General features: G+C 48.0%; 1 protein-coding gene across 2 annotated transcripts in view; it reads right to left on the reverse strand.

Annotated features, from left to right (window-relative positions):
- The window catches only part of NCAM1 (neural cell adhesion molecule 1), a 299382-nt gene extending 290102 nt beyond the window's left edge, over positions 1–9280 (reverse strand). For both annotated transcript variants that reach the window (XM_012926925.3, XM_058663908.1), the window contains exon 1: positions 8923–9280. In XM_012926925.3, coding sequence (XP_012782379.2) covers positions 8923–8974 — 52 coding nt within the window. In that variant the 5' untranslated portion in view covers positions 8975–9280. The remainder of the gene's footprint in view (positions 1–8922) is intronic.
- Positions 9281–10739: the final 1459 nt, after the last annotated feature.

The raw sequence follows: 10739 nt of genomic DNA on the forward strand, positions 1-10739 counted from the left end.
AAAAAATCCTCTCACTAACCCACTAATCTGTCCAGCCAGTAGACTGAAGGCTACATAAGTCCAAAACTCCTGGTCAGAGCCATGATGATGTATGTACATTTGCTCCTACCTACACCACTCTGCTGATTCACAATCTGCATCATATTTAAAGCCTGGCACAGAGTAAGTCAGTTGCTAGCACTGGCTTTCTCTCCAAGCTTTTCCACAATGTTTTTGCAGCATCTCCAAAACTTCCCTCTCCTTCACATAGCATTTGATATTGTGACTAGAATATGCCCCCAATACTCAGCCTTTTACTGCTCTTCAGCAATTCCTGGGCCAAAGCCATCTCCTCCCATAAATGGGTCACTTGCTCTCAGGTTCACAGAGCTTCCAAAATGTCTAGCTCTTCCACATCTTTTTCAGACATTACAAGCACGTGAGTTGATTTTTGGCTCTTAGTACAAATCCTCAAACTTCCTTCACTTGGGCACTTCTCCCCATGGGATCTTTCATGTCTTCTTAGCTATTTGCACTGATTTTTCTCTCCAACCCAACTGTGAAAGCCTCTTCAGGGCCAGTCCAGAATTCGTCCATCTATTTTGTTTCCCTGCCCCCCAGTCTCTAGCTCAGAAGTTTGAGATCGTATTCACAGCACACTTGCTAAACAAACATGTCTGAGGAAGTCTCCATGTAAAAAGTGCTACTAGAAAGCACACACTGAGTGCCTGGTGTTCATCTGCTTCACACAGGTGATCTTACCAGACTCCAGCAAACCTATAAGGAGGTGTTATGAGCCCTGTTTCACAGATGGAGGTCAACCACTCACAGCAGGTCAACAGGATCAGTTCAGACCTGTCAGACTCAGGGCTCTTGCTACTCGTTCCTGGGCCTTGACATTCACCTCGCTTAGTCCATGGTGGTTCGTTTCCTTGGCATGCATGTTCATGCTGTATGCGTTCACATCACCTTAACTTACAGAAAACGTATGAATGCAGCCAATGGACTCTTATTATACTCCCAGCTGTACCTGAGTAAGTTGTTTAAACCTTTCTCTGACTCAGTTTCCATTGCAAAACCTGACACAATTTGACCCTGTAGAGGTTTTTTTCTCCTAATTTCTGGTTACCCTTTCACTGCCTCCCACACTGTTCCCCAAACACAACTGTATCTACTCTGCTCAGGTGTTTAGGTGGCCTGAATTGCCACTTCCTTCTGCTCCATGGGATGAGTGCAGATTCGTCCCCAAGCCATGCTCTAGGGAATCCCAAGCAGAAGTCACTGCCTCCTTCCCTGTGGTTCAGTACCATTTAAGTCTTGCCTCTGTAAGAGAGAAGGTTTCTCTCCCTGACCAAATGGAAAGTTCCAGAGACAGAGGCACTTCTTCCTGACCTTTCTAACCTTTTAGCCTGACACCCAGCATAGGTGCCAAAGCAATCTGACCTTCTGCACACTGCAGGAAGCTGCAGTGAATTGAGGAATTCAAGAATGTTTGTTATCATTTGATGGTGGTGGAAATAAGCAGCCCGTCAGGGCTTACAATGAGAATACCATCTGGCCTCCCCTGTGACATGGCTGTTGGAATGTCACCACCCCACCATTCCAATCATCTATTGAAGTGGACCTTCCCTGGACTATCTTCCACAGTATCCTTTCATCTCCTTAATTAATGACTAAATATATAACTGTGTGTGTGTGTGTGCGCATGTGCTTTCCTTGTCTGATGTCTTTAGCCCTCTGCTCTTTTAAACTGGAAGTTCCATCAAGAACAGAGAATCTACATATACTTTACTACTACAAGCACTCAATGACTGCTTACTGAGTAAAGGATATGGATATTAGATGACACAATGCATATCAAAGTGTTGTGTAAACACTGTAGATTATTTGCATTGTATACCCATTGTATCTGCTCTGATCTACCTAAACAAAATTCAGCAATTGCTTCTTCAATATCTATATGCCCTTAGTTGGTCACAGTTTCCTGTCCCACCAATAGGGCACTTATGTGTCTGACTCATTTGGATAATTCAAGTTAGTAATTTTCAAAAATATAAGCAATGAGGAATATTAAACCACTTCAAACCTAATTTCAAATTTTCTGTAAAATAAATGTCAAACAGCATTTTACCTTCAAAGCACAACACAAGTGTTAGGAGATACATGTTTCATAAGCCAGAACAATAAACTATGTTCAAAAGCAAGAGGACACAAGCACACCTAAGCTCTGTTGCTCACGCAGGCCAGACACTGACAAGGACTCCTACTTATAGGAAAGATGGATATGTGGAAGTACATGCTCCTGGACATATGCTTTGCAAATTCCGCAAAAGAAGGTCCTCAAGATAGTATACCCTTCCACCTCATGACACCTAGTTCCGTTCTGATGCCAGTGGCTTTCAACCATCTCATCATTCAACCACTTTCTCTCTAAAGCATTGACCCACCAACACAGCAAAGCAGACACACTTAGCAACCAATTTTTCAGTCTCATTCTGATGATTTCAGTTCTTATAAGAAAACAGCACTATCTCTTAATAGCTATTTTTCCTTTGGATCCACAGACATTCTTCCTCATTAACAAATACAGCTGATAGGCACTGAAGTCCCATGAGCTTTGAAATATTCACACTGACTCTCACAAGTAGGCGATTTCCCATTTCACAGAAGAGGAAGCTGACAGAGATAGTAAATAACTCGTCCAAGCTCCGACAGCTGGTAAAGGGATTTGGCTGGGTTTTCAACCTAGGATTGTCTCTGGGAGTGTCTACCCCTTTTAATCTCTGTGCTGTGCACTCCCAGGGTTTCCTGACAGCAAAATTATGTCATCTCTCTCCTCTGTAATTCCTCACAGAGCTGGCAGTCAATAAACACATCTGATCAACTATTTAAGAAAATACCTAATGCGACATAATCTCAGACCATGTGACTGTACATATTCCTAGATGATGAAGTAATCAGAGACTGAAGGAAGAGATTAATACACCACAAAAGGCATTGCCCACAGTATCTCAGGAAAGACACAAACCAGAATACAGGAGCCCAGATCTTGCCAGAGCTGGCAGTTACAAATCAAAAACTAATCAGCAGAATGCAGGTTACACAGAAACCATTTAAGTCACATCAGCTATACAGTATCTGGATTCAAGAAGGTGGCATCTGCATGACTTTACAAAGTTCAGGGAAAATGGAATTAATGGACACATTGATCTTGCTGCAAAAAAGTGAAATACATACATATTTGTTAATGATATGCATTTCCAAGGCCCTGCTTGAGAACCCCTTGTGCACATGGGTTTCAACATTTTTGCACCCAATTGAATTTTTATCTTTCAAATGTATTTTCCCAAAACTTTTTGAAGTACCCTCCTATGAAAGGGAAAGGAAGGAGAATGAGTAAGGATTTTATTCAAATCACTTTTTTCCAAACCACACATACACAAGATAGAGCAAATGGCTTATCCTCTTAGCACAGTCCTCTTTAAGTCTCCAATGGCTTAGAAGCTAAATTAATAGAGCAGGAAGGGGAAAGTATGTCAACTTCACTGAGAAGCAGTTAGCTCAGTGGCTGCATGTAGACATGGCCTAAGAGCATTTTAAATGTAATGCATTGAAACTGCCTGAGAGGCAGCCATTTGGCACCCAGACCAACATCAAAAGGCAATGTTCCTAATGAGCATCTGCAGCTGAGAGACAGGATTTCAACAACATGAAACGAAAAGGGCAGAATGGCACCACTGCCAGCACCAAATAATTTACATCGCTTTACATCAGCAAATGGTTTTAAGGTTTGGCACTAACAGTTCATAATTAAAGAGGCTAGAGGTCACAATGACAATGACCTTCACATGAGCTTCTGTCCTCTACTGCCTTACAATAAGAAGCAGATCTACCAGCAGTGCTTGAAAATCATTTCAGTAAAATGTTTTTAATATTAAAAATGCTGGGCCTCCAAGATACTTAATCAGTAGGATTCCGTGAGGTCCTGGGGTGTGTCTGCCTTCCTGAAGGGGCATCCCTGATGTTCATGCTCGGGGACTTGTGGAGGGTTGAAACAACAATCACAACCACATGAAAATTCTCTTCTCAGAATTCTTCTTTTTAATCAGAAGATTCTTAGTCATTTTTTATTCAAATCCCACATGGCCATTATCTTAAAGGAGCCAAATGATTGAAGTTTTCTATTTGGGCTATTTTGTAACTCAGGTTTAAGACCACTAAACTGTTACATGCAATTTGCTGCCATTTCTTTCAAAGTTCCAGACATTCCTAGGCTTCCATATTTGTTAGACCACTAAACTGGAGAACTGTCACATGCAAAATTTCCATTAAAATATTTATCTTGACACAGGGACCTTCCTGGGGGGCGGAGGAGGGAGGAGGGTCTTTCTTTGTCTTCTCTATGACAACCATATCAGTAGACTTTGATGGGGCAGTTACACTCCCCTCCCTTCGCTTCCTGCCAATTGGTTCTGAACTCTATCACCACAAACCCAAGACCCTCAGAGCAATCTCAAACTGTTTTGTTCTCTTTTTCTTTCTTTTCTTTCGTTCTTCCATCTGCTGGTTCACTCTCCAAGTGACCATAATAGCAGGAGCTGAGCTGAACTGAAGCCGGGAGCTTCTTCTGGGTTTGCCACGTGGGTGCAGGGTCCCAAGGCTTTGAGCCGTCCTCCACTGCTTTCCCAGGGGACAGGCAGGGAGCTGCATGAGAACTGGAGCAGCTAGGACAGGAACTGGCGCCCACATGGGATCCCAGCAGTTGCAAGGTAAGGATTTAGCCACTGAGTCATCATGTCAGACTCTCAAAATGTTCTTTAGCAACAAGTAGTCAATCACTTATTTTACTAGACAGCAGGGCTGACAGTGAACTGCCCTAGGAGGTCTGGCAGTAGCATGCACACCACCCTGAGACGGGAAGGCGACTACACTTCTTGACGATTACTAAAAGTGTAAATACAGGGAACTGATCAAACTATTGAGAAGAGGCTCTGACGCCTTAAAAAGCTAAGTGGTGGAACCAGAATTCCAAAGGTCACATTTAAACACCATAGGAGAGCTACATCATATTTTCTATAATTTAAGAAAGGGAGCTCTGTGGTGAGCCCAAACACCTGTCATATCTAAAGATTAGTTGGGGATGACAGAATGGTGCTATTTGTTTCAAAAGGCAATTAGGACAGTGTTCCCTATGACAGAAAAACACATTACTTTCATTAAATTACATGTTCCCTGAGTGACCCCACTAATGATAAATGTCTTTCAAAGAGAAGCATGATACAAAACTCTGAATTGGGGAGGTTATATGGCACTAATTTCTCATTTCTGTTGTGGCCTGGAGTAAGTACCCACACCTCTTGCAGATAGCAAACACACACCTTGCCCGCCTAAAGGTTTTTTTGGCTTTGCTTTTTCGTTCGTTTGTTTCACACTGCTTTGTGCCAATTATTAGCCTAATTCTTAACATCAAGCTCAAGAAAACCACCACCAGTGTAATCAATGTATTCCTAGATCAATCAATTAACATAGGAAGACTTGGAAGATGCTCCTAACAAGGGTATATCCTGCTATTTTCCGTTCTACAGATATTTTGCAACGTCCAAAGTAAAAGCATCTAGAAGGAAAGCATCCCAGTCAACTCATTTGATAGAAGCAGGAGAGATCCAGAAAATTTAATTTTAAAAAGATATGCTATTGATTAATGAAAAGTCAAAAACTTGGAAGGCATGCTATGTTTCTACAATGGTCTGGTTAATATTTCCTTTCTGTTTTAAACTCTGACATTTTAGGTAAATTCTAAGTTATTTTCAATCTCTTTATCTTTGTGTTTATTAAAAGAATTTTTGTGTTTTGCATAAAATTGTGAGAAGCTTTTGCTATTCTTTAACATGTAGTACTGCAGTCAGTCACATTTGGCTCAGAAAAATACATTTCCGATCTTAAAATGAAAATCAATGGAAAAAAACAGCTCATCATCGTGGTACTCACAGCAAACTTTCCTGCAATGTGTCTAAATCCATCTTGTGAGGGTGATTATCTATGCCTTATACATATATTAGCTTTTGCACCGTAGCAAAGGTGTTCTTTGTTCTTGGGCTGATGCTACCTTCTTAGAAAAGCAGTCCTGTTAAACTACATTGGCAGAGGACTGCAAAATTACCAAGTCTACATGTGACTTAAGTATTCCAGATTGCCTAAGCAATATTTTCACAGCATTTAAAGCTGCTGCGAGAACAGATTCAAATTTACTACGGGGCTCCACAACCTTTCCTTTTATTTCTACGGATCAGGAAGACACCAAAAATGAGAGAGGGGGAAGCAAACCGGACTCACTGGACATGAAAAGGTTAGAGCATCTTATATCTAAATTTCCATATGCACCAAATGGAGCATAGCACTTGAATTACAGGGACCGTGTAGCTGGCTACAATATTTGAAGAGAGAGAGACAGAGACAGACAAAGCATATTCGTATGCACATACACATCACACACACACGTTTATGTATGCTGTCATTTTTATTCTCAGTCTCAGCCTCTGACTTGAAGTCTTCCTTTTCTTTTTCAGCTATGGTGCAAACAATACTTAAACGGAATACTGTTTTTCATCGGAAAGCCACGCAACTTCTTTCTTTTGTTAGGCAACCTCGGACGTGTTACGGGTCTTCCTCCCATCCTCACGTACCAGAGGCCAGGAAGAAAGATCCTGTCATTCCAGGCAACACTGGCCAGATTCTACCCCTGCTCAGGAATTCACGGACCTCCCAAGGTGGGATACGCTGGGCGTGTACCCAGCTGCAACTCCCAAGGGATCCAAACCAGAGAGTTCCGCCCATCATGACGAGGGAAAGGATCGCTGGGCGACCCCCCCCAAAAGCCCACCAAAGATCAGCCTCCATTGTCACGTTTCCACCCATCAGGTGCAGAGCTCAGAAACACACCCCCAAGCCGGGAGGTGGCTCCGCGGAGACCCACCGGCACCACGGAGAAGGATGGACACACCCTGGGCGCCTCCGGGCCAGGTGGCGGCGGGGACCCAGCACCGAGTGGGTGCGGCTCGGCCCAGGCCCCCCCACGCCCCGCCTCCAGCCTCGCCCCGGCCCGTGGACAGCCGGTCAGCGCAGGCGCGCCAGTGCGCCCCGCACCCCCGGGGGCCGCTGGCGGCTGCGCCCGCCCAGACGACGCGCTGGAACCAGGCTGCCGCGACGCGAGTGTGCGTGCGGGAGGGGGCGGCGTGCAGGAGGCACGAGGGGGTCCCCCGCCAGTGACTACCTGGTCTCCATTTTATGTCCTTGGAAACCGACGGGCAGGTGGGGAATTGGGAGGAGTTGGGAGGAAAGCACGGGAGCCGCCAGGGGAGTTCGGCCACAGGGCGGGGCTCCTCCCGGCAGGACCACGGAGACCGTTAGACTGGGACACGGGGAGACGCTCCTGGCAGCTCCCGACCGCCACCCGCGCCGCGATGAAAGCCTCTCGCGGCTTCCCGCCCAGCCAGCCTCCCTCTGATTGGTCGTCATGGGAAGGACCCCAGTTGGCTGGGGGCGGCGGCCAAGGAGCCGCTCCCAAACCTCCCGCCGAGGGGGCACACGGGAAGCTCCCCTGGCCGCTCCGCGCACTCCCTGACCCGGGCTCGGCCGTCCAGGGTAGGCTCTGCTGTTCCTGGCAGCAGAGCCCTCAGCCCGCTTTCTCGCCAGCGTTCCCCAGCACACGCCCCTTGTCCGGACAGTCTCCCCAACCCACCCAGCTCTTTCGCGGCCCCAGTTCCTTTTCTTCCAACCCCCGTCGTCCGTCAGCGCCAGAGCGCAGAGCCTTGGGTGGGGGGTGGAGAAGGTTGAGGTGGGGGAATGGTGGGCACGCACAGAAGAATTTTTCCCGGGGAAGCCGAGATGGAAATAACCAACATGAAATGCGCCTTCCAGGTGGCTGCCGGGGTCGTCTGGGCGGCAGCGCACCACCACCACCCACCTCGCCACTCGCGACATCATCACCACAGTCTCCCTCCCAGCTCTCTATTGTTCGCACTTTGCCTAGGTTCGGGAACCTCGCCTGGAGAAATGAGGCTTGGAGAGTTGTTTCCGGAAGGTTACCTGCCTTTTCCCCTACCCCGGCACCGTGCAAGGGGGCCAGCGGCTCGGGAGGGCACACGCGCGCACACGCGCGCGCCCCGGCAGCCGATCACGCCCTCCTCACCCTCCGCCCCTCCGCACTTCCTCCTGTCAAACGCGGCTCCCGACCCTCCCATCCCTCCGAGCTCGGGGGCCCAGAGCAGGCTTGGCAACTACCCGGCAATCTGGCAAATGCAAAACGAACGTCATATCGAACAGGGTGCCACCACGGCCACACAGCCCTGCCATTCTGCCCATTTCGCCCCATTTTGCAAACCGTTATTCAGCGCGGGGTGGGGAGGAGGAGGGGCAAAGGCAGCGAGCCCCACTTGAGGAGACCCGAGAAAAAGAACAAGCTGGGCGGCAGCCCCGGCCTTATTGTTCACACTTCCCGGAGCCGGGGGCTGACAAGCCCCTTCCCCGACGCGGAATCCCAGCTCCCGTGGCGCCGGCAGCGCTGGGGACGCGGCACCCACCGTCCGTCCGCCTTCGCCTTCGGGGAAGCAGTGCTGTCGGTGGCCGACACTCCGGCCGCAGCGTCCCAGGGACCTAGGTCGGCTGCGCTCCCACCCGCGGGCTCACCAAGTAGGAACGGCAGGGGCGCCGGGAGCTTGCGGCGCGAGGAGCCAAGCCCCTCTTCGGCGCTGCCCCGGAGGGCGAGGATCTGCTGGGCAGTCAGGGTGAAGAGCTTAGCCTTCTCAGCCCCATGAAAATGCCCAGCCCTTTACAAGCCTCTTAAATTCAACCCCCAATAAAACAGTGTCCCGGGGACGGGGGGGGGGGTGGGGCAGGGAAGGGGACAATTAGCAAATCAAACTGAGAATTAAAAAAAAAATGTACCTGCAGTTCCCAGGAAAAACAAAGTCCAGATGAGATCCTTAGTTTGCAGCATTGTAATCTGCGGGTTGGGAGGGATGTTCTTGCCGCGGTAAATTCTGTGCCCCCTCCCTCGCAGCGAGTGTGGACGGCGGCAGAGCAGCAGACCTAGGGCAGACAATTGCCAGGCTGAGTAGGATGGTTTTTGCAGAATTGTTTCCTGCCAGCGGCTGCCGAGCTGCGTTCACGCGCTGATCGGAGAATGAGTGACAGTCCCAGCCTCAGCACACTCGCAACTCTGAGATCCTTGCGCTGGCCCGGGCTCGCTTTGATGGAGCTGGGGATGGGAGCGAGGGGCGGGGGGCGGGGGTGAGAACCTCACTGTGTCCTTCCACCGCGCCGGCCACAAATAGTGCCGAACATCAAGGAGGTAAGGGAGACAGGGGAGGCAGATGCAGCGGCCTACAAAACGCGGCCTGGAGCCTCCGGGGGAGCCGGGCTGTTAGCTCACGCCTTCACCCTGGCAGAGCTGGGATTTCTTCTCTTGGCACTGGATCCGCACCCCCCTACACACACACACACACACACACACACACACACGCCTTTGCAATCCCTCCTGCCACCCAGGCTTCCTGCACTAGGAGAGTGGCTATTTTAACAGCCAGCCAATAAAAAAAAAAAAAAAAATGGAATCATACGCGCCTCAGGCCTCCAGTCCCTCCATATAGATCCCAAGATCCTAGGACTTTTTTTTTTTCTCTTTTACAGTGCAGGACATTTGGAGAGGGCTGGGGGGTAACTATCACTGGGTCCAGTTTTGAGATTGTTTGTTTGTTTGTAGCCATGAAGTTTGCTCTCCCACAGAGAGGGAAGGCCAGCCAGCAGATCCTTGGGGGCAGGAAGAAGGTGAGAAGCCACTGAAGTTAAAAGAAAGCATAGATGTAGAGAATTTCCAGAAAACAGCGGCAGAATGTGTTTTCTGGTTTATAAATGTGAAAATCTGTGATCTCCCCATTAAAATTGCCACACATATTTTACATGGACATTATGACATGAAAGTGGTATGGCCTCAGTAGTTTCCTGCAAGTTTTTATTCTGAAAAGAAAAAGTGGCATAAAATAGTCTGAGGTACCAATACAAAGGGCATCAATGGGTGGGTCTTACTACTGTGCTTGAAAAAGGAGGAGTGGCGGGAGCAGGGTGAAAAGAAACACGCCCAGCACCTCCTTAAAGGCACAAGGGGCAAGGGTGGCAGTCAGGCAGTGGGATTAGCCTTGCCCAGGAACCAGCTGGCTACATTGAGAGAAGGGACGCACCCAGATGCCCAGATAGAGCAAGTTTCCTTCTTTAAGGGTCAGGATCCCCATGGTACTTAACAACAAAGCCATTCCCTTACTGGCTGACCAGCCAGCGTGTGTTACTAGGGAGGCCGTCTCAGCCTCATCTCTCACACTGTGTTAGACTGAATATGCCACACCAGCATGCTGTGCATGCTGTGATTTGGGGGACCATGGAAAACACATCCTCCCCTCCCCTAAGTCCTTCACAATGTTGACACGACACTGTACATCTTCCATGAATCATAAACCATTCAAGAATACAGAAAAGTGGAATGAAGCAACTAAAAATAACCAGATTCCAGAGATACCTGCCGTGTTTCTGAGCCTGCCATATATGTATATAATTTTTATAATTGACATATTATTGTAGCAATTTGGATCTTGCTGACTTTGCCCTAAAGTTTCATTATCAGATTTCCCCGATAACAACTTTCTAAATATTTTTATAGCTATGTACTATTTCTGCACAGGGAAGATTCTTCATGGTTCCCCCATTGTTGG

This window comes from Ochotona princeps, chromosome 4, assembly GCF_030435755.1.
Source record: "Ochotona princeps isolate mOchPri1 chromosome 4, mOchPri1.hap1, whole genome shotgun sequence".
NCBI lineage: Eukaryota > Metazoa > Chordata > Mammalia > Lagomorpha > Ochotonidae > Ochotona > Ochotona princeps.